Source organism: Lutra lutra, chromosome 2, assembly GCF_902655055.1.
Source record: "Lutra lutra chromosome 2, mLutLut1.2, whole genome shotgun sequence".
In the NCBI taxonomy this organism is placed as follows: Eukaryota; Metazoa; Chordata; class Mammalia; order Carnivora; family Mustelidae; genus Lutra; species Lutra lutra.
In genome coordinates, this window is record NC_062279.1 from 200,852,890 (window position 1) to 200,878,273 (window position 25,384).

The following is a 25,384-nucleotide window of genomic DNA, read 5'->3' on the forward strand; positions in this document are numbered from 1 at the left end:
AGAGGCAGGCAGAGAGAGAGGGAGGAGGAAGCAGGCTCCCTGCGGAGCAGAGAGCGCAATGCGGGGCTCGATCCCAGGGTCCTGGGATCATGACCTGAGCCGAAGGCAGAGGCTTTAACCCACTGAGCCACCCAGGCACCCTATTTTTTTTTGTTTTTAAAGGAAAAAGGAATTTTTTTTTTCCAGACTGGAAAAAGAAATAGATATAACATTGACCATCATCACCTGATGAAAGAGATAGGAAATGAGCAAGCTTGGTAAGACTCTGAACTCCAGTATTATACCACCTAATGCCATAGAACTCTTTATCACTAGTTCCCCGCAAAAAAGTCTCACTCTGAGACTCAAGACCTAAAATATTTTCCCAAAACAAAAAGCAGGAAAGGAATGTTAAAATTATGACTTGTGCCTAGTTAAATCCATTCTGGCCAGAGTGTGAACTTCTCATACCACTCTAGGGAAATTCTCCTGAAGTAGTTTGCTGCCTGTTAGGTACCATGAACGACGGAGAGGTCAACTGCATAAAACAGAAGTATTAACAGTAATAATAATAAAAGGTCAATCATGAACAGTCACTACATCCTTGTCAACTCTGAAGAACCTAGAATGTGGAACAAGATATTCTCACTTCCTATTTCTAAAAAGAACCTAAGAAAGAACTTTCTATATATGGCAGAGCTATGTATAAATAAGATGGAGAAGAGTGAAGTTCCCATCCTTTGAAGTCTCAGGAGGCAGAGGTTAGAGTATCCCTCGGGGCTGATGATAAAGGAGGCTCTGCATCATGGGGAGAAGATGATGTGAACATTACAGGATTTTCACCAAGGTATTCACTTCAGAGAAGACTGAATTTTCCACAAATTATGTCACAGGCTGCAATATTTCTTATTTTGCAAATTTCATCATTACTACTATTAATCACAAAATAGGAAGGACAAATCATTTTAAGTTGAAAAAAAGAAGTTAAAGGACTACAGTAATAATCATCCATTTCTTAGGGACCAGGCTGTGTGAGAAATGTCCTAACAGTCTTGCCAAGGTCTTGACCTGACCTCCACTTTACTGAAGGTAAGAGCCCTCCAAAAGGTCAAGTCACTTGTTGAAGGTCACAGGCTGGGAGGCAGTGGAACCAGAGTTAAGTGTGGGCTTCTACACCAACGCCCTAAACACTCTCCCCATGAGCCATTTCCCTCAACCGTTTTGCTCAAGTTTCGACTTCTGTCATCTACAGGAGTTACATTTTCCCAAACTGAACTCTTTCAAAGTATCATAACTCTAAATAGCTTAGCTGGTGTTCCTTTTCATTGGAATTTATTGGCTATTCTCACCACAAACCACAAAATTTAACATCTTCTAAACAAAAGTAGGCTATTACAATCTAGATCATACTTTTTAAAACCTACTAGGATAAATATAATGTCGTGTTTTTTTTTTAACACTACCAACTGTCAAGTTAAACCTCAGTACAACTATATATCCCCATTTCTTCAATCAATAAACTAGAATTTTCAGAAATTCATTACAATTATGGAAGATCTGAACTTGTTTATCAAAGAACTTACAAACCACATTAAGACTAATAACAGTATCTTGATACATTTTGTGCAGTCTAATATTGCTCAAAAATTAAGTCTCTTAAAAACAATTATTTTTAAAAAAAACATCAAGTGATTAAAGTCCCTTGTTTCAGGGACTACAGGGTGGCTCAGTCGGTTAAGCATCTGTCTTTAGCTCAGGTCATGAACCCAGGGTCCTGAGACAGAGCCCAGAATAGGGCTCCTTGCTCAGCAGGGAGCCTGCTTCTCCCTCTGCCCCCTGCTCCCCTTACCTGTGCACAAACTCTCACTTCTCTCTGACAAATAAGTAAATTAAATCTCTAAAAAATTAAAATTAAAAATTAAATAAATTAATTAAAGTCCCTTTTTTTAGAGACAAAGAATTCCCAACGTCTGACTACCTTAATAAAAAGTACAATTGATTTTTCTATCCCAAAACTTGCCATGTCACTGTTGTAGACTAACAATAGTAGTTTAAAACCTCACTTTTCAATTGTATTTCTGATTAACCTCATATTTCTAACAGTTTAAAAACATAAAGTTGGGCGCCTGGGTGGCTCAGTGGGTTAAGCCGCTGCCTTCGGCTCAGGTCATGATCTCAGGGTCCTGGGATCAAGGCCCACATCGGGCTCTCTGCTCAGCGGGGAGCCTGCTTCCCTCTCTCTCTCTCTCTCTCTGCCTGCCTCTCTGTCTACTTGTGATCTCTGTCAAATAAATAAATAAAAATCTTTAAAAAAAAAAAAACCACATAAAGTTAATCGTGTGTGGCCTCCTTGTCAACAACCCACATTATGAGAAGCATTTTTAGGTGGCTTGGGGTAACAGAATTGCCATGGGCTTTGCTGTCAACAGACACACAGGACAATATAGTTTGGCCACCCATTCTATATCCTAACAACAAATTCTGTCGCTGGTCTTTGAATCCAAGTATTTAATTAAACATTGATTTTCTCTGCCTTTTCTATGGTCTGCCATATGTACATGCGTATATGTGTTTATATGAGTGTTTGTGTACAGATACGTATGCATAGATATCTCTATATACACATATAGAGCTACAGAGTATAAATACTATAAATGACACAAAACAAGATTTAATATCAAAATTAACTCATCTCTTGAGAGTTATTTTGTTTTATTTTTTGAGAGTCAGTAAGGCTGATCTAATTGTTCTTTATGTTTTTCTAACTTTCTTTACAGTAATGCTCTGTAAACAAGTATCACTAAAGTGACATCAGCAATACACCTTGGGGAATGGCAAGAACTAAGAGATATGAACATAGAGTAACATAGAGTAAATATAATAAGAAAGTGAGGAAAACACTTCAGGAGGTTTACTAATGGCACAATCACTGATCAAACTTGAAAGATTAAAGAACCTAAATGATGGAAAAAGTCAGATTTTTCAAAGTCAAACTTCATAACCCTCTGAGATAGAACTTGGGGAACAAACTCTAGAAAAAAGTTACTATGAAAAAATATCCCTAAACTCCAGAGGAAAAGGCCCCATGATTTCAGAGAAATGCTCTTCTTTTCCTTTTTTTTTTTAAGATTTTATTTATTTGAGAGAGAGAGAGCGCGCAAGCAAGGAGCGCAGGAGGGGAAAAAGGAGAAGCAAGCTCCCCACTGAGCAGGGAGCCCCATGCAGTGCCCGATCTCAGGATCCCGGGATCATGACCTGAGCTGAAGGCAGCCACTTAACCAAGTGAGCCACGCAGGTGACCCCAGAGAAACTTTACCCATGGCAGAAACAAAAGCAACATCATTAAGGAGCAGGAATCCATCCTGCTCCTCCCATCCTGAATGCCCATGCAAGTCCTTTTAACATCAACAACAGAGTCACTGATGTATGCTCCTTTCTCTCTCTCTCTCCCTTTTGTATCATATTTGGTCCTACATTCAGATAAACACTGGCCCTCCCGTGTGTTTGTTATATACGTCACAAGGTCCATGAGATCAACGTCTGCATCCTCCCTCCGTTCTCAGGGCCATCACCGGCAGGCCTCCAACAAGACTCCTCCTTTCTTCAGAGGCCCCTCCTCCCACTCACCCCAACCCCACTGTCATCAGGGATTACTTTAAAGTAAATGTTTATCTTTTCAAATCTCCTGTACCACAAATATTGCTTCCTCCAGGAAGTCTTCTACCATCTTCCAGGCAGAAACCCTCTTCCCACCCTCCGGGCTCTCACATCTCATGCGGTCTAGGCTTACAACATAGAAAACACTCTCCCTTGTACTTCCGGTCTCCTCAGGCCCGTCTCCTTTCCAGTGCCCTTGAAGACCCAGGTTATGCCTGACTTACCTGCAGTATTTACCACAGCAATCTGTATAGCACTTCACAGAGCCTAGTGCTTCAAAATGCTTTAACTTGGATCCGTATTCCTGGAGGCAAAGATTAAGTCAAAGAACACGGTTTCCATAGTTGAAAACTTTGAGACTGGACTGAGTTTACCAGAACTCTGTGACCTCAAAACCTGATTATGCGCAAGGGCATCCTATCAATACCGAGCTGTCCTCTTGTTCTTGTTTTATGATGATTTACTCAGAAGAAGGCATTTTAAGATGGGGTCAGCACTATTTTCACAGTTCTTAAAGTAGGTCTTGAGAGTCTTGAAAAATCCGTATTAGAGTAATGAAGTCATGGTTGTCAAGGCATTGGGAAGAAGAAGCATTACTTGCCGTGCTGACAGCAGAAAGAAAGAGTACTTCTGTTGCCCCTTTAATTTTATTTTTCCATGTCTGTCCAAAGGAAGATTTGCAGCCTCATATTTAAATTTTTCCCCAATTTTTAACTCATCTTTAAATTTAATTTTTAAGAAATTTACTATACCAAAGTTAAGGGAGATAATGGAAACAAATCATCATCAAAATGATATAAATCAAATAACAAGCACTCTACCGGTGATATTCATAAACAAACATGAATAATTTAGCTTAACTACAAAATAACTATTATAAAGAAATATTAGCAAAATTCAAAAACACTTCTGATAGGGTTTTTTTCTTTTTTTCTACTTCCTACTCTATGTCCTTGGATATTCTTCATATAAGATTAACCAAATCACACAAGAGAAATAGAGCCAAAGAAATTGGGAAAGACTTGACATATGTATGATTCTCGACTTATGCAAATCTGATACAAAATGTGAAAATGATCAAGGACTATGCCAAACCTTGCCTCTTTCCCCCAGATAAGCACATTCCCGCTGCCTTTATATATGAAAAAGGGGGCAGAGTGGGAGATGTACCCAACCGGGGAGACACACAACGACGTAAATGCTGACATCTCCCAAGGGGCCACAGCTTGACTGAATCTTGGCAAAGTAGCAATGAGGCTCGCCATGATACTGGATCTCCCAGAATAACTGAACTAGAGAACTTCCAACCATTCTTCATTTTAAAAGGGGCCAGTACATAAGGAATAACACGGAGGACATTAGGAAAAGGAAAGGAAAAGTGAATTGGGGGATATCGGAGGGGGAGACAAAGCATGAGAGACTGTGGACTCTGAGAAACAAACTGAGGGTTTTGGATGGGAGGAGGGTGGGGGGATGGGTGAGCCTGGTGGTGGGCATTAAGGAGGGCATATATTACATGGAGCACTGGGTGTGGTGCATAAACAATGACTCTTGGAACACTGAAAAAAAATAAAATAAAATTTAAAACAAAGCGGGGGAGGGGGGAGTACCTGTTGCTTTTTTTTTTTTCCCTTCTACTTTGGAAATTAAAGTGTTTAGGGGCTTTGAGCTCCTTCTAACCCTGCATTGCTAAAATAGTCTGGTGTAGGTAGGTGCCCAGAGGTAAACCAGGTTTCAGCCCTTTGTTCCTCAAACCTTCTAATGTCTCTGAAATCAGCATAAAAATCATAAACAAACAGATCTCCCCCCTACTCCCCACCCCCCACTTCCCAACAATAAAACACAGAACACACCTTTCATAGACTTGTTCCAGGGGAGGTGATGGGCCTTCAGCAAATCAGGCTCCTCTCACAAAAGCAGATGTTCGAATGTCAACATCTAAAGATGGGCCTTCCCAAACGCTCTTTTCCAAATCCACTATATAAATAGCGGCAAACTTGTATCCATTTTTAGTATAAAACATTTCTTTCACTAGATTGAGCTGTATTTACAATCTCAAGTCAAAAGTTCTTAATCCCAGGCACACTGGCTCATAATACTTTTTAGACAGACTTTTTAAAACTGCCTCTGCAGCTAGACTTAGAGAAATAGGCATGGCGAGAACATGCTGTTGAGGGGCCCAAATCCCAAAGCAAAAAAGTCTCAAGGCAGGGGAATCCTAAGGCTGTTTCCTTTATAGGTTTGCAATTATCCTCCAAGACTTCATTGGGCCATGCTCCAAATCTAAGAAATAAAATGCCTCCCATATTAACCAGATGTGACCATCAGATATTTCAAAAAAGAGGTGCTATTTGTGGTTTCCAAATTGTTCACCTCAAGCTTCCAAGACCCCTTGCAGTGAAGATCGCTGACAGAGGCCTCAGGGAGCCTAAAAGTTGGTCTAAAGTGAGAATAGGGCAGGAAGAAGAGACCCCAGGAGAAAGAGCCTCTCCCACCTGTGTCGTAGGCAGGCCCTTCCTGAATTTATCCATGTCGCATGCTACTTTATTAGGTAATCCCTAGTGATTTCATCTGAAGGAAGAATTCCAAATGTTAAAAAAAAATGCTAAAAATTTCTGTCCTAGATAGACTCTCTTGATCATAAAATCAGCCCACAAGGAAATCACTGAGCGGGATAACCCAGGAAGGCCATTAGCAGTCAGCCCTTCCACTCCCTACCAGTTCCCTCTGATGCTAATCCAGGGGAATTAACAGAGCAATATTGTTCCAGCAAGTCCAGAGAAATTCAGTTTCCTTACGTTATGAAATACATGAAATAAAGCCTACTAACCAAACAACCCTTTATTCTGGCACATTTGTAGACCACAAACTATGATTGTGAGCTGCCACTGCTCGCAGGGGAGATTTAATGGTGTTACAGAGTAAATGCCAGGGCTCTGTGGAATACAGAAATCTATTTTCAGCTGGGATTCTCAGCCAGCAGTGTCTTCCCATTAAGAAGTGTGTGAAATTTCAGAAATGTTGAAGCAGAGAGGTAAAGCATGTCGACGCCCTCCAGCCGGAGACCACCTGCAGCCCATCTGCCAAGGACAGACTGGGTTTATTCCATGTTGCACGGAGAGAAAATGCACACCAGAGGGAAGCATCAGCATTTCAGTAAAAAAAGCATGAGAAAGAGCCATTCACGGGACTTGGGCTTTAGCTGGGTAATTGGGGGAAGGTCTAGAGAACCTGGGCTCTGTTCTAGACTGGATGCTATTGGAAAGCAGGGACGATTCAATGCCTGACCACCTCGGTAGTGCTTACCTAGAGGTAGGATAGACTAAAGCAAGAACAGAGCTGAAAACGGGAAAGAATTAGCAGTCACTCATAAATGATCACCTTGCAGAGAACAGGAAAAGGTCACACTAGACAGCAACATATTAGTTACTGTTGGCCACACTGGGTACGAATCACTGTCACTTCCTTCGGGAAGACTCAGATGTTGATTTCAGAAACCCAGAGAATAATTTGGTTATGATGCATATCACTGTCTAGATCGTATTCTACACATTGGCTTCTGATACGTCACTCGAGGCATCTTAGGTCCTCTTCAATCACGCCTTTACTAAAGCACCTTTCCTTTGACGGTTTCATACAGTCACCTGAGACAGGGGAAGTCTACCTTACCAGTTCAGTCAAGTGTCTGATTCCAGAGAGGTCAAGACAACTTAAGTGCTATTGCTTTTCAAATTATCTGTGGTAAAGAAAATGTTTTCTTTTCCCCCAATTGGTCTTGGAATATTTTGTAAAATACAACAGAAATCAATTACCAGAGGGGTGCCTGGGTGGCACCGTTGGTTAAGCCAACTCTTCTCCGACTCTTGGTTTCAACTTGGGTCCTGATCTCAGACTCCTGAAATCAAGCCCTGCACCCCTCAGGCTCCACACTCAACAGGGAGTCGGCTTGTCCCTTGCCCTAGGCTCCTCCCCGAGCTCAGGCTCTCTCTCCCTCTCTCCCAAACAAATAAAGTCTTCTAAAAAAATAGAAAAAGAAAAATAAAATGAGGGGCACCTGGGTGACTCGGTTAAGCATCCGGCTCTTGATTTTGGCTCAGGTCATGATCTCAGGGTCCTGGGATCGAGCCCTGCGTCAGTATCCCTGTTCAGCAGGAAGTCTGCTTAAGGATTTTTCTCTCTCTCCCTCTCCCTCCCCCGCCCCTGCTTGCATGTACTCTCTCTCTCTTTCTCTCTCTCTCTCTCTCTCTCTCTCGCAAATAAATAAATCTTTAAATTCATTTATTTATTCACTCATTCATTCATTTTAAAAATGATAAAACTGGGGCACCTGGGTGGCTCAGTCAGTTAAGTGTCTGCCTTTGGCTGAGGTCATAATCCCAAGGATCGAGAGATCTCCGAATCAGGATCCCTTCTCAGCGGGGACCCTGCTTCTCCCTCTCCCTCTGCTGCTCCCCCTGCCTGTGCTCGCTCTCTCTCTATCAAACAAATTTAAAAAAATCTTTTTCAAGACCTTTCTAAGGTCAAGAAGGTTAAGGTTAAATCCCTATATAGTCAGTTAAAGAGAAAAAAGGGTTTAGGAAGTAGCAACCAGCCAAGTTTATTTCCATTCCCTACAATTAAACTTCCTATTTCATCTCTGCTAAGGGCTTATCCCACGCAAAACGATTCTGCAATTTTAAGAACTTGTTCCCAGCTTAATGAAGTGGTCCTAGTGTTATCCCACGGGTTTGTGGATTCGCTCCCCAAAGCCCTGCTTGCTGTTCTTCCTGTTGTCATCACCGCGCTTCCTCCAGGCACAGGGCTGCTGGGAGCTGGAAGCTCTAGGAAAGGCTTCACGCCGCATTCCCACAGAGCAGCACTGCCTTCTCGACAGGCCAGACCCACCTTTTTCTGGACTGAGCTGAAGGCCTCAGCCAATTATCTCTGGTTCAAAACTCTGTCCTGTTCATATCTCCGAACATATTTCTCTCGAAAACTACAATTTTCCAAGTTAAATGTGATTCTAACATATATATATATATACACACACACATATGCCAGATATTTTGACACTTAAATCCCATGACAAATTTAACATCTTTGAGCTGCACGAAGATGGTAACCACGACTCCTTTCACCGTTTCAGAGCCTAGAATAGCACTTGGCCCATTACCGGCTCCTACAAACACTGTTTCATTAACTAAATAATGGATCAAAGACTGGAACAAATGAATACTTGTACTGTGCAGCGGTAGTGTCACACACACACACACTCTCTCGATATCAATTTACATGTGATGCTAACACCGTTATCTGAAAAATGAGAAGTTAGAGAATCCTAATAATTAATCGTCATTCCGAGTTTGTATCTATGCTCCTCTTCCTTATAACAACTTGTTACGTGCCCAGATTTCTCATATCTATGATTAGATAATTAGATATGTACAGTAAGAAAAATACCCGTTGCTAAGTGAGATGTAAAAATCACTGTGATGATGCATTAAAATAAGTTCCTTGCCTTTTACCTTCCTTAAACTGATTTTCCAGCCAATATCCCACATTTCAAATCTTAACTGAGAAGATAAAAAGTACATAATATTTTATGCTTTAAAACCAAAAAGTAACACTGGATTAAGTTTTATACTCAAAGTATTTTACTTAAAAGTATTATAAAGTGGTACCTTTTGTATGATTTATGTTCTTTTCTTAGGAGTACTGAATCAATCTCTCTCAATGACTACTTTGAACTTCATCTTCTAGAAAGTGCTTTTTTTTATTTCCTATTCAATGACTGAATTAATTCACCTCTATTCAACCTTCGTACAGAATGAGAAAAATTCGAGTGATTCCTTATGTCTTCAAACCCTAGAATATGGTCTAGCACCAAACGCGGAGTGTAGAGACCTAATCTGATGCAGTCCAACTTGAACACTGGGACCTACCTATGTTCTGCTGCATGTGCTCTGCACTGGCTTTTAAAACCCTACAGAACATCAAGAGGCAGGACAGGACTGCAAAAGGAAAGCCTAAAACAATGGCCTTACCAACATTTGGTAAAACATATGTGCCATACCACCTCTGGGTTGGGCCTATGCATGGAGAAAACAATAGCAAAAAATTCATGGTATTGTTGTAGAACCAGCTAAGGTAGGGTAATTATAAGCAGGAACATAAGGAGTATTTGAGAACTCCCAGAAGAGAGGCAAAACAAAGGGAATAGCTCTGAACTCCCAAGAAACAGCAGCTTGGCAACCATCGAAAGAAAAATGGTTGCTTTTTTGAACAAAGTCAACTGTGGATGGAAGAGGCATAAACATTGACACACTTTTCAAGTAACATCTGGGGAGACAAAACAAATAAAAATATTTCACATCTGCAGAGTGTGTGGAGAAAGGTCAGTTACTACTGGCCTCGACAACAAAACAGAAGAGCAATATATGGGTATTTTAGTTCAAACTAAAGAAGGAGCGGACTCAAAGCCACAGCGCAAAGGGAACTACATCTCGCGTTTGTAAAGTAATGCTATTTGAACGAATCCTGACAAAGGATCTGCTCATTTCCCATTTTACCGTTCTGTGGGGAAGCGCAAGAATGCATTCAAGATAGTTTCTTTAAGAAGACATCCAAAGTTTCCACATAAGAAGGGAAATACTATCATTTTGGAGGAATCTACATTTCTCTAAAAATTTTCAGAATGCTTTGAAAGATATAAGGAAATGAAATTCCCCAATGTAACACAAGTGAAAACGTAAGCAAAAAATGCTAAAATAGGTATCTTTTGCTTCTCGGAATAATGCTGTCTTTGTGGCAAAATGAAGCCAAAGCACACGTCTTTGACAGTCAAGTCCTCTCTCAAGCTCCTTCCTGAACCTAAAATATAGTAAGGCTTCCTTTCCACCTATACCTTCCAAACCATGCTGGAGCCATGCTGCACTCCCTCCCACACACCTGCAAACACACACACACACACAGAAGGGAGTAAGTCTTACCAGACCGTCACAGTTGCTAATGGCAACAGAGGTTCCTGGAATGTCCATGATGTCACCAACATAAGCACAGTTAGTCTGCAAAGGCTCTGTTTTCCAGATTCTTTCTGAAGCATTTCCTGATTGATGATCATCAGTGGCGTCAGTTATATTCTCTGGCACCAGATCTGTGTCGTGCCATTCCACAACAGCCCCAGGAGCGACTAGCTGAGTGTTGGGCCTTAGTCGCAGATGAAAATCTCTTCCAAATGCGGTGATGTTAAAGAACAATTGCTCAGAGTTGGAAGACACGTCCCTCGGTGACCTCCTTTTGTGATTTGCAGAAAGAATATGGGAGAGATAGTGTCCTTCAAAATTTGTGCTGACTGGAGTCACCAGCTCATACTCACTCTGGCTCTTTATTGGTAAATCTGTGGGGTGAAAAATAGAATTGTAGAACCCTGTGTGACAAGAGAACACAGGAGGACATAACATAAAGTGCCCCACCTCAGAAGGCTGTACATTAACTTGCATAATAAATATGTTCCTGAGCCATCTCATTAAGTATGAAATTTTGAGACCTCGGATCATTTCTCAAGTATACTTAGGTAACTCTGGGTTCCATCAATGGTTTTCTTTTTTAAAAATGTACTACAATGTGAATATTCATACCTCATTTATATGTTTGAGACTATGAATATAATAAGTTTCCATAAATGATATCTGGTTTGCTTACAATCAAGACATGATCTCAGCTCTTTTGTTATGGGCATAATTGACACCTGCTATAATTTTTTTAACAAAGTTGTTATTACGTAAAAGAATTTTTTTGATTGCTTAATTTTTTCCCTGTAAAAATCCTAGAATTTATATTCATTATAATAGCTACTTTATGTTGCATTTATGGTTGACCTATAATTTTATACACTGTAGTTTATGGTGCTGTAGTTTATACATAATTTTTCCATCATAACAAACCTAACAATCACACTTCACAGGTAAGGAAACTGAGATTCAGGAAGTATGTGCCCAAGATCATGTAACTGTGAAGCTTAGATATCAATCCAAGTTATACTCCAAATCCCATATACTCCTTCTGCTCCACTAAGTTGTGCCCCAGAAATCACAGAACATTTGCAGAAAACAAGGAGAATGGGTAAAAGAAAAGTAGAAATCATAATCTATAAATTAAAGATGTAGATGTTGGTCAGTTAAGAGCAAATGGCAATGCCATTTTGCAACAAATTCCATACATGGGATAGATTCTCATTTTAATATTTATGTCTGGAGTCCACCGTGCATGATGCGTGGCCAGCTACAGGTTAAACTCAACGTCACAATTAATCCCCCTCGTTTAGCCAAATGTATTATGTCTGTTAAAATGCAAACACCCTGGGGAAAGACAACTCATTGAATAAACCATTTATCCCTTATTAGAAATAATTTGGAAGCAAGACAGTGGATCCTGGAAAAGGACATGAGGAGAAGGATGAGAAAAGGACACAAGCAAAATCTGATAACAGAAATTAAAAAATCCCCCACCTTCATGATTCTAGCCTAAGACTAGTCCTGCAGTATGTAAAAGGACCCTAAAAAAAATTCTGTGACCTACGAATATTTCTCGCCTAGAGCAATCACGTGTACGTCATCCAACAAATCAAAGTGTAAGACTCATAACTGAACTATAACAACGCTGATCTTAAAGTAACCTTATCGAATATGTTCATTCTGTTCCTGCTTTTTAAATACTTCAAACAGTGTATAAAATATCAGAAGACAAAGGAAGGCATTTTACAACTTGGAAATTCTCTGAGTGCACGCTTGATATCATTATGCCATTTAGAATGGCCTATGTATTTAAACAAAATACCCTTCTTTATTAAATGCACAGATCAAATATTTACTAGGCAGAGGAGTGAGGACTGTCGCCTCCCAGAGTAAAGTGAAGCCCGGCTCCAACCCTGGGAGGAGAAGCAGAAGCACGATACCTGCTTTGTGGGTTCTCTGAACCAGAGTCAAGGACCCACACTAGGCATCAGCATTAAGCACAGATGCAAAGATGTCTCTCTTACAGCTTAATCCCTGGGGAATACTTTTGTAGCTTCTGGCTTATAGAAAGAACTCGAAATTTTAAGGTATGATCTCGAGTGTTGCAGGAGCAGAGTAATGGAGGGGAAGGTCTCCACAGTAAGGGGTGAATCAGGCTCTTGGATGTGGACTGACAAAGCCTAACCCCAACTAAGTACAAACTCCTTATGGACAAGAAACTCCCCCATTCAGCTTGGTATTTCCAATATCATCTAATACAAGATTTTGTACACGCCATGGTCTCTTGTCAGTAGGATTTGTTTAAGTTAGTAACGCAGGTAACCGAAGAACCTTTGCTTTGCCCATGCTGCACACACTGACTTACAAGATATCCTACCAGAGGGCCAAGGGCGTCTGGCTGCACCAGTAATCCCACTTATAACTCTTTCTCTAACAATTCATTCACTGTTTCAAAGGAAGGAGATTTCCCATCTCCACCGAAGGAAATTCACACACCCAAAGTCTAGACAATATACTGATGCCTGGATTAAGTTACTAGAGAACTAGAAAATTCAGGAAGAATGCAAGCAGACTCCTCCACACCCAGGAGGACACACAGAGCCTCATGCTTATAGCACAATGTGCATCCTAGATTCTCTGGGACAGTTCCATTTTTCCACTGTCAGACAGTATGTTCTGCATTTTTATTCAAAATAAAGATGGCATATTTCTACAGAGCTTTGTCTTCTTTGATGCTAAATAAGAAGTCCTTCCTAAGATGTACACATAAGACACACTGCTGAAATTAAACCCAGAATGAGTGATTTTCCAATTAGGAATTACCGTAATCAAAGGAAAAGATGTAGTCAGTAACCCCTCAGGCTGCCACCCCCCTGGACAGTGTTAGCAGAAGTAACAAAGGAGCTACCAGGCCACCTGCCACTTATTGGCAGGATAAATGCTGGGCACTGTGCTTTGTGATCAAGAATATACCATCTCTACGGCACCTGGGTAGCTCAGTCAGTTAAGAGTCTGCCTTTGGCCCCGGTCATGATCCCAGGGTCCTGGGATCGAGCCCCAAGTCTTGCGCCCTGCTACCGGGGAGCCTAACTCCTCCCTTCCTTTCTCCTGCTCCCCCTGCTTGTGTTCTCTAACTCCCTCTCTGTCAAATAAATAAATAAAATATTTTAAAAATATATATACCATCACTAATTCTCACAGCAATCGCAGCAGGTGGGTGTTATTATCCCTAGTTTATCAATGAAAAGGCAGGCCTAGGAGGCCTGACACATTACAAGCAAAAAGCCAAGGGGAAAATTCAATTTTGATCATTTTGACGCTGAGGACCATGCTGCTATCCTCTTATTCACTTCAGAATGGAGGGAACCTCTTGCTGTCGATTTCTAATTTAAGATCTGGCTTATAAAGGAAAACTACCACAAGAATGACCACGTTCTGTCTACCTGCAGCCAGACAACCAATTTTGCCTACAGTGTAGTTTCAAAAATTTCTGTAAAAGGCTCTTAAATTGGGAAGGCTCTTCACTTTGCTCTTTGGAAAGCAAAAAAAAAAGTGGGAGGGGGTGTTGGGGAAAGCTCAACACCATCAAAAGTATTTTCATCTCAGATTACAATCATACAAGCAAATTAAGTTATACCAGTGGTAAGTTACTGTATTCAGACATTACAAACCTCACAGGTGACAGGACCTGCTGGTCCACAAAGCAGGACAGCCTGTGGATAAGGAGGAACTGCATCATTAGAAAGCAGTAAGTTAAGTCAGTGCATGACCCTGACCAAGTTCTTCAGTTTCTCTTAGGTTCAGTGTCCTCAGTTGTTAACTGGAGGCTGGAAATACTTCCCACCTCATAGGTCTAGTGAGAGGTTTAAATGAGATTATGCAGAGGATGCAATAAATGAGAGTTATTGAAACCTTCAATGCAAGTTAGCTACTCATTCAACTACTGCCAATGTGCAATTTTAAGATTCGAAACTATATAACCACCAGCAGAGATGGCTGAAGGGCCACAGCAATTCGTATATAAAGGTTTTCGTGGGCCATAAATTCTACAAGCACAAATGGCTGGAGCCACCATAAAGCCACACTGAGGTCACTGAGTCACCTGAACCAGACTCAGATGCAGTGAACCTCCCACCCCCGACTGGCGTCTGTGCACACGTGGTCCATCTTCCTCCAGGCGCTACGGAGAAGCTGCCTGTGGTCCTACCTAGGAGCAAACTCTCCACTCGTGCACCTTATCCTAACCCCTCTCACCTCCGCAAGAACTACCTCTACAACTGTCCTCTCCTCTTTCCGTATCAGTTTCCCCACATCACTAGATCATTCCCCCCAACAAATAAACAAGCTGCCTTCTTATCTCCCATCCTCAATAAAAATCCTCTGATGCCACATCCCACTCTGGCTAATACCCCATCACTTCATTATCCTTTATAGCAAAATGCTCCAAAAGGTTCACTACAAGAGAGGTCTCCAATTCCTCTCCTTCCATTCTTGCTCCTTCCTGAGCAGGATCCAATCAGGCTCTTGAGGTCTCTAGAGACCCCATGTTGCTGAAACCAATGGTGAAGACGCCCACTCCTTCCTTGCTGCCTCAGCAGATACTGACCCAGCTTATTTTTCCTTCCTTCTTGAAATAAGTTCTTTATTTAGCTTCTGGAACATCTTTCTCTTCTGGCTCTCCTCTTTCCTCCGTGGTCTCCCCTCCTCATTCTCCCTTCCTCATATCCCTTGATTTCTATAACTTGCATACACGGCAGAGCCACAGGACCTGGTCCATTGACTCCTCTCTTCTGCATTTACCCTCTGCAGGATAGTACGTTCATCTCATGAGTTTGAGTGTCTTCACAATCATTTACCTCTGGCCCCGGCTTCCTCCATGGGCTCCTTCCTCTCTTGTCAACTCCATTGCCTTCCCAGGTGGACATTCCCTAAGCCCTCCAACTTAACATTTCCAGAAGTAAACGTCCTATCTCCCTGCTCTAAAGTCAGTAATTGGCAATGCTATCCTCCTAGCCACTCAGACCTAAAACCTGGCTAAACCACCCTTAACTCTTGTCACATCACAAATCAAATCTTCCAACAAATTTTATTGACTCAGCCTTCAAAGATGCCACCAAACAGTGACCTCAGCTCACCACCAGCCCAGCCACTACCCTGGTCCAAACCACTGGTCCCAGTTTTTAATGAGCCCCATAACTGTTCCCCTTGCTTCTGCTCCTCCCCTTATAAATTATCCTCAAAATAGAGCCAGAGTAGTTAAAGTGACAGGTCAACTCCTTGTTCTCCTCAAAACCCATCCCAGAGTAAAATGGGTTTGCTCTGTCCCACAGCCTGATACTGAGAATTCTCACATCTCCAGGCCACTGTGATGGCTTTCCTCTGGGATCTCCTCCTCAGTTCCTTCAGGTTTTGCTTTAATGTGACCCTCTCTCATTGAGCTCTGTCCTGACCAGTATCCATCTCATCACTCTATCCTCTTTCCGCATTTTATTTTTCCCCACAAAACTTATCAATCGCTCTGACATACCATAAATTATACTTATGTGTACTTATTGTTCCTTGCACTAGCGTATAAGCTCCAGGAGGGCACAGATTTTTATCCGTTCTCTTTCTACTGCTCCCCAATGCCTAAAATAGAACCTGAAGGAATGAATGGATGAGAGCAGACTGAGCCCAAGGGTGTATCTAAAATTAGAATGTGGGGCGCCTGGGTGGCTCAGTGGGTTAAGCCTCTGCCTTTGGCTCAGATCCTGATTTCAGGGTCCTGGGATCGAGCCCCACATCTGGCTCTCTGCTCACGGGGAGCCTGATTCCCCCACTCTCTCCCTCTGCCTGCCTCTGCCTACTTGTGACCTCTGTCTATCAAATGAACAAACAAACAAATAAATAAATAAATAAAATTAGAATGCACCATCTTTTCCCCAAATAACAATTTGTCACCAAGCAATCAATGACTGCTAACTACACAAGATGTCTATACCTCTACAACCAGAATTTTGCTTGCAAAAGTTGTTTCTACTTCTCACAGCTCTCGCTGACCAGTAATTCAAACATTTCATAGTATCTAGGTCTTAGATTTAAGCTACTAAGAATGAGAAAGTGGATCTGGTCATTAAAACAGATCTCCTGGAATGCAGACACAGAGTCCCTCATAGTTAGAAATAAGTAACAGGAAATCAGCCCCATTCTGCTATTCCTTTAGATATTCATAGAATATATATAAAGGTCAAAAATAAAAATGACCTTGAAAACCATCTAATCTTTGACTATTTCTTACAATGAAGGCATCTCAAGTAGATTTTTTTTTTTTTTAAGTTAGAGTTGGAGAGCCTTTAACCTGCTCCTGCTCTCTGTGAAGAAAGATTTTGCTCTGACTCTCTTAGCTCTTAGCTCACCCTTTTCCCGGTTAAAGAAGAGCGATGTCTGTGATTGCTAAGTCTAGGAAAAATAAGAAGTTTGCAAAGCTCAGCACCTCCCTCACCATTCTTCTTCCTTGGAAGGATCCTGAAAAGGAGCACAGATTGTCCTTCACATCACAGGGCAAAAGCCCTGCTCTAGCCCAGCAGACCCTTCACACGCCGCCTGGGGTATGTACTTCCTATCAAAGTGAGAGCCTCCTGTTCCCCTGGCCTTGTTTGTAAAGGATATATTTACTACATCTTTATATCTGCTATTTCTAACTTGTTCCCTCAAGCAAAAGAGAGAGCTGTGTTTTCATTCAAGATCTCCTCAGAAACTCAAACTACCTTTAAGAAAAAGTATCATCATATCTCCACTGGATGACAATACTAACAAGTCTCCTTGTCAGAGAATTCTCTAGAGTCCTCATTTGAGAGTTTAACTTAAAGCTTCTTCCTCCTTGGGTTGAATCAAAGAGACACATTCTTGTGAGAGAGAGAGTGTGTGTGTGTTTGTGAGAGATGTGTATACATCTGTATATATACATACTAATATTAAAAATAATCTACATCTAAGTATTTGAGGAGGCAATGTTCTATGTTTCCATATACTCAAAGACCTTGTGGCTGATCAGACTCTGCATTTTAACGCCAACCGCGTTAGAATTTTCTCACAGTTTCAAAATTGTAACCATTGCTGAGACTTTGGGCCCTTTTGCACATGTCGATGTGCTTGCACATAACAGGCCCTCTCTAAACACAGGATGAAAGTAAAAAAGGAACTTCCCTCACATTGAAATTTGAACATGGCAGTTCTTTGCCTAGAATAATGTGCCATACATTCTCTTCACCCCTAAAAATCTAAACCAAACCTCTCATTTTCACCTAAATATTCATCTTGCTTTCCTGACTTCACCATTTCTGTTCATGATGTGCTGATTCTCCCAAAACCCCAGGCTAGAAAACTAACCTTACATCCATCCCCCGCCCCCATTTAATATCATTCAAGTCCTACTGTTTTCTCCTTAGAAATTTCTGTCAAACTAATCCCATTTCTTCGGATTGCTTCAAGTCTGCACACTGCACACTGCACACTGCAAACCTCGAAGTACCAAGTCCAAACTCCCCGACATCATTTCTCACTACCGAATACTGTATAAATTGTACCAAAAATATTATCTGAATTACTGCCATGAAAACTGTTTCAAAGTCCCACATGTAAAATGCCTTAATTCTGCCACTTGCTACCTCTGTGATTTTGGTCACTTAAGACTTCCATGTCAGTACTCATCTGTAAAACGAGGGTAATAGTATTTAACTCACAGACTTGTAAAAATTAACTGATCTAATCCAAAGTGTCTAGGACACTACTTGGCGCACAGGAAGGGTTCGATAAATGTTAGGTGTTGATGTTACTAGGTTATTCTCTCTGAATAGTTTCAGTGGCTCATCATCACTTCAGGATAAAATAGACTCAGAAAACTGATAGCTTTTTTCCATGTTAGACATGGCAATCTCCTTAAAGACCTCTACTAATCAAATCCTCTCTCTTCACAAATAATGAGCTGAAACTCGCAGACCGGATAACTGAACCCAAATCAAAACTGAACTGTCATTTAAGGCCCACCACGCTCTGTCAGCTAACGTCTTTGCAACATCATTTCTCTTTTTGGCCTACTGGAACATTCTAATGGGCTGCCCAGACCCAACTTAATCCTGTCTGTCCTCCAAGTCCTACGCTACCGTTCGCCCCCAGGAAAAGGACTGCTGCTTTCTCTCCATCTGTACAATTCCAACCTGGCCTGTGCGGCCGATCTCAAGCCCCATCTCTCCCAAGAAACCTTCCCTGCCACCTTGTCCAGAGTACATACCTGCTGGTCTAAGCTTCTTAGATCTCACCGTCATGCACTATCTGTATTAAGTTCTAAAAATCGATATGGGAGAAACGTTATATGCTTGCATCTGTTCTTTCAGAGATCTTAAGCTCTTTGGGATGAAGGTGTGGTATCTTAACTATGTTTAAGTGTTCCCTGCATACAGCAGTCTTTGGGGGGGGAAAAAATCAATGGCAGCTTTTGGAAGTCAGGTTCTTGAGGGGGAATGTTTTCATAGTATGCCCCTGTGGCCCAAGCTCTGAGATCTTAATTCCTTCACACATTCAGTCTCCAGAGCTCACAACTGGGACAGGCAGCTTGGTATCCATCTAGTATGTTGTGCAGTGATACACAAATGTCTCCCAGACATTACCAGATGTCCCCAACACGTTACAAAGACCACACTATAGAATAGCAAGAGAACAGAATCACTAAGACTTCAAGTGACTACAGTACAAAGCTCACACACATCACAGCAATCGTTAGTTGATCTAATGAAGCCCAAAGCTACTCCTGGCACATAAGATATTGGAACACTTGTGATTAATGCAATAGGGCTTGAGTTCCCAAGCAAGGAAGGGAGAAGGTGGGGTACGACAGTTGATTACCAGAGGTCTGGAGTCAGTACTGCATTTAAATTCTGATTTCAGGGTGATGCGCACTTTGGCCTCTGCAAGCAAATTATCAAAATTAAGGCTCAGAGAAGTTTTAAAAGGAGGATAATAATGGATTCAAACAAGGTAAGGCACATAAAAGACTTAGTACATCTTGTAACAATATAATAAAAGAAAAATTAGCTGAGGTTATTATCACCTTGACCATTCCCACCCAGTTAGAACTACAGAAGGTAGAAGCGGGCTTCAGATTCCTTCCACGTCCCAGCACCTCTCAGGCCTCTCGCATCTCCACTCCTACCCCACTCTGGTGTTTCTGACCAGAAGGGATCTTCGGCTCCATGCCAACCGAGGGCCTGAAGGCCAGGCTAGCCGAAACAACCCATACTCTGTTACCCCACCCAGACATGGAGAGTCTCTCCCAAGAATTGGTTGATGACTATAAAGAGAGAGTTTACACAGGCAATTTCCTTTTTCAGGTACAAATTCTCAGTATGCAACAATCTGGCCACAAGAAGGAAAGCAAATAAGCATTTTCAAGATCTGCTAAAGCAGCAGCTCCAACAACAACATTTCCAAATCCTTTGCTGAGGGCAGGAGAATGACTTTCATTGGAAATGACAGGAGCCAGCTGCTCCAGGAAAAATGTGAGCAAGGTGACAAGTGGACGTTAAGGAAGACATCACACGCTGAGGGCTTCCCAAGGCTATAAACACAAACGGAGAAGGGGACGCATCTTCACCGAGAGGCAATTAAAAGTTAGTTGTGACACGTGCTGAACTTCTGAACACAGCCAAAGTCTTTTTTCCTCACTTCATCTCCTCTAGGCTCTTATCACCACAAGGCAGAGAACCTCTTTGAAGTCTTTTACTTTAACTGCAAACCTACTCTCAGAGTCAAAGATTTTTCATCAAGCTCTTGGAGAAAAAAGAGAAAGCTTTTTTTTTTTTCTCATTAAGAAAGAACAAATAGTTGTGAACTTAAAAATTCTTCTCATTTTTTTAAATCTGGCTTTTTCATAAATATTTGTTGCTATTGCACAATGTTTACATTCGAGACAGTCACTTCAGAAAGAACAACACATTCCTTAGTGTTCCAGATCATGAAATCAGGTAAGAGACGATCTTTCAAGAAAAAAAAAAAAAAAAGAAGAAGAAGAAAAATGTCCAAGTATTTTCTTTGTTTGCTACATCTTTTTTTTTTAATTTTATTTATTTATTTGACAGAGACACAGTGAGAGAGGGAACACAAGCAGAGGGAGTGGGAGAGGGAGAGGCAGGCTTCCTGCCAAGCAGGGAGCCCAATGTGGGGCTCGATCCCAGGACCCATGGATCATGACCTGAACCGAAGGCAGACGCTTAACAACTGAGCCACCCAGGTGCCCTGTTTGCCACATCTTAAAATGATCAAGAAATCGATAACAGAATAACAAGTAGAGAAGATATATTTTTTTTAATGTGAGGCTCCATTGTCAAAATGTTAACATTCAATCTTAGTTTTTAAAGAAGCACATCTGATGGCTATATTTATCATCCCTGGAAGTTTTATAGACTCAGGAGCTATATTAGACATTCTATAAATTAATATTTCTCATACACCTCACAATTTTTTGATGGATAATACTTTTAAAGACTAATATTGAGCCCAGAATTTAAAGCCAGGAAAATAACCATTAGTCCCCCCGGGGCCGAAGGCTGAGGAAAATATGACAGATAAGAAATGCAAGCAGCATTTTTAAAGATTTCCACAGAAACTTACTTGTGGTGATTATACTTTCCAAATCTAAAATAGTCTTGCTCACAATATAACAAAGGTATGAGAAACTGGGACAGTCCACTAGGCCACTGTTTTAGCTTCCTATTGCTGCTATAACAAATTGCCACAAACGTGGCGACTTAAAACAATAATCATTTATTATCCTACAGTTCTGGAGGTCTGAAGTCTGAAATAGGTCACAGGGGCTAAAATCAAGGTGTCAGCGGGACTGCATGTCTTCAAGAAGCTCTGGGAATAATCTGTTTCCTTGACTTCTCGAACTTCCAGAGGCCACACACGTTCCCTAACTCCTGGGTCCCTGCCTTCATCTTCAAAACCAGAAGCATCAGACCAAGTCTTTTCTAATGCTGCCATCTCTCTAGTTTTGTCTTTTTGTCTCCCTCTTTTATTTATGAGGACAGACCTCAGAAAATCCAGGGTAATCTCCCTATTTAAAGGTCAACCGATTAGCAACCTTAATTCCATGTGCAAACTTAACTGCTCTTGTTCATATAACAGAACATACTCATGAGTTCCAGGGATTCGGATACAGACCCCTTGGGTGGGGCGGGGGAGGCATTATTCTACCTACCACAGCTGCCCGTTCCCAAGCAGCGTGCTGGGGAGCCCTCAGGCCACCGCATTAGTACACGTGTGCTCCCTGGTATCCGTCCTCCTTTTTCCTTAACCGCACCCCAGTGTGCCCTCAGGTTAACCATCCTGGATTCTTCTCAGTCCCCGTAAATCAAGAGTGAAATATCTCAATCCAGGCCACTCAGAGCACTGCATCCCCGGACCACAGCGAATGGTTCCCGGATAAGCTTATGACTCAAGCCAAGTAGCCAATCAACCTCATTCCCCAAGGCAGGGGGGCGTTATCAAAAAACAAGTGCCCTGTCTAGTGGGGTGAAAGGCAGAATGAAAGCCTAGAGATGCTGGTGACAATACCAGCCACAGCCTGAGGGGCCACCAATCATATCCTGATAAAGAAATAGAAGGAACGCAGGAAAATGAGAAGGAAAGAAGAGTTGGGGGAGGAGAGGGAAGGATTTCTGACATTGTTTGAGCCCCTGGTTCAGCTATACCTGACTCTGATTGCCTGATCAATTTTGTTGTACTTAACAAGTATCAACTGGGTTCCTGTTCTTTGTATCCAAAGGAGTCATGATCAATACATTAACTTTCTCTCAATGGAACTGGAAAGGACTTTCCGTAAATAAGATGAAAAGAAAAAAGAATTCTGTCCAGTATACAAGAAATAAAGTTGGCATGGAGTCTGTATACAGTAATTGTTCTGCACAGTTCATTCCTTACCCAACTGCCCCCTGTACTTCCATATTCCAATGAGTTAAGCAATACTATATTGAGATATCAACATTAAGATAATACATGAAAATAGACCTCTCGAAGAGCTGTCACATGGCGAGCTGAGTGGCTGGAGAGTTTACAAGTCCTTAACACAGTAAATTAAGGTTCCTGGAAATTCATGGTGGTAGGCAGACCTACCAAAAATGTACAGACTAGAATGGGGTGGCTCTCACTGAGTGAAAGTGCTTTTTAAAAAGCACAAGACTAAGATATACTACTAATAATAGCTACTATCCATTATCCTAGCTTGCCTCCCATTTGCCAGCACTCTGTGAATCCTTTACAGTTCTATGAACTAAGCAGTAGTAGTATGCCTATGTTTACACAGAAGAAAGAGATGCTTTGAGAGGTTAAAGTCAGCTGGAAAGTAGTAAACTACACAATGAACAAGATTCTGTGCCCCTGACCATGTAATGGAAGAATGGCAATGAGTATTAATAGGTCATCTATTGGATAGGCCAGTTATGTTTTAGATTAAGAAATGTAAAAGAGAGATTTTTACATATAAAAGAACTCAAGCTCATTTGAAGAATGATTTCAATCATTTTTTTAAATTTATGTGCATATACACATAGAAAAATACAAATACTAAATACGAAGAAAGATTGGAGGAAATGTGATTTAACATCTAAGATCCCAGTATTTGAAGATTCATATGTTTAATCCTATCTTACTTCCCACGAGTTTCCTAAATGTTTTTTTGTTTTGTTTTGTTTTTTCAATCACTTCAAAAACAAGGTAGACTGTTTCATGCTGGTCACAATTTATTCTAAATTCCATGAAGATTCATCATGCTATCATTTTTACAAATAAGAGACTGACATGACCACAAAATCTCTCCTAAGGATTTACAGTTAGTCAGCAAAATCATGTACACAAATTTTAAAATCAGGATGGATAAATTACTTGTGGGAACAGAGATTCCTAAACTAGGAAACTCTTCCCACGCTTTACTATCCATTTGAAAGAATAATACAATTCTCAAATTCTATGAGATGGATGAATCTTCTCATAGCACTACTAAAATTTACAAGAATTTTTTTGTAATTGATTATACTTTTGGGTATTTGATAACTAGAATAATGATTGATAACTAGAAAAATGATTAATTCATTACATATTTCAAAGACTGCAAAATCAAATATTTAGAAATTATACTCAGATTTAGGGAGAGCAGAGCTAAAACTAAGACTGAAATTTTTAAAAAATCAACACTTCCCTATACCACTAGTAAAAGTTCAGATCATACAAACTTCTTTAAAAGCCATCTGTCTCAGCAGTCAGCTTCTAGGGCCTTCTCCTAGTCATTTGAAAAGCAGGCAGTTATCTATATACAACACTGGGGGGCAACGTTCATTGTCATGAGAAAATAGGTGTCATTAGGGAAATAAGCACATACATTAAGGTTTATCAGGATAATGAGATTAAAATTATGTCTATAAGGACTGTGTAATGTTATGGAAAACTATACTAAAATAGGAAACAAAACAAAAACAGGTATACAAAAATAATCCACACAATCTGTGTACTGAAAGATGATTGATTGAGTAAGAATATGCTAAGTTGTAACAGTTCGGTACTTAAGATGATTGTCAGAAATCTGGGGAATACAGAAAAACTAAAGAAGACAATTATAATGGGCACATGTAAAACATCTATATTCAGAAGAAAAACTAATTAAAAAGAATTAATCCAACAATTCCTAATAATACACACATCACAGTTCAGGAGTAAAAGCTGATCTCTATTGGAGCAACACAAAGAGAAGGTTCCCAAAATTCTGGCATGAGAGTTCCATCTAAGTCATCACTGTCAATATATCCAGTCCAAGTAGCATAACCAAATCCTTCATATTGAAACCATTCATGATTTTACCAAGCAATTTGGAATTGTCCCTAATGGCTTTCCAAGGTAATCTGGCTTGGCTACCCACAAGCAAAGAATGCTTAGAGATAATCATCCTGGAAGCAGAAGTGACCATGGGGATTTCTTAACATTTCTGAGCAACATTATGATGATTTGGTACAATGGCAAGAAAAAACAATGAATGTATGAGGAAGAAATATTTCAGCTAGACAGCAATAATAAATTGCTAGTGATAGATTAACATGTTACACTAAATAATATCTTCATCTACAAAGCTTAAAGCATTTAATATTAGCCATCATGAGGCCCAATGGAGGGATGGAAGCTAAATCAATGACGTCAAATCCATAATCTTTAGGTACAAGAAAGAGCAATGGTTATATAGGTAGTTAAAATTCTAAATTTTAAGCCTTTAAACCCCTTTAAATCACACTTTTCAGTATTGCTCCTGGCAAATTGGGAGGGGAGATTTTAATCTTAGGTTATCTTAATTCCTCTGATGCCTGAAACAGAGCAAATGATCTCAAGCAGACATTAGTGCAAAATTAGTGGGCCTTCCGAACCTGCACGTAATTCTGTTCAATTTACCAAATCTTGTTGAACAGAAACAGAACAGTGTAAGAAACCAATAAACCTAGCTCCCTGAGCTTTGTGGAATGCAAAGAGAAGTCACAAGGAGTCTTGATAACACTGAATCATTAATTGTAGAGCCATTATCACCATCCTTATTTTCTTAGGGACTAATTAAACCTGGGGAGGGGCACAGACCAAGAGCATTTACGAAAAGACAGAACACAGGTAAATCCCAATCTAATACCCTGCTTACTTGATCTATGCATTGAATAACAAATATTTGAGGTCCTACAAGGTACCAAGCCCAG

At 40.8% G+C, this 25,384-nt stretch overlaps 1 protein-coding gene across 2 annotated transcripts in view; it reads right to left on the reverse strand.

Moving 5' to 3' along the window:
* The window catches only part of ADAMTS3 (ADAM metallopeptidase with thrombospondin type 1 motif 3), a 255,085-nt gene that overhangs the window by 224,073 nt on the left and 5,628 nt on the right, over positions 1-25,384 (reverse strand). For both annotated transcript variants that reach the window (XM_047719492.1, XM_047719491.1), the window contains exon 3: positions 10,605-11,011. In XM_047719492.1, coding sequence (XP_047575448.1) covers positions 10,605-11,011 — 407 coding nt within the window. The remainder of the gene's footprint in view (positions 1-10,604; positions 11,012-25,384) is intronic.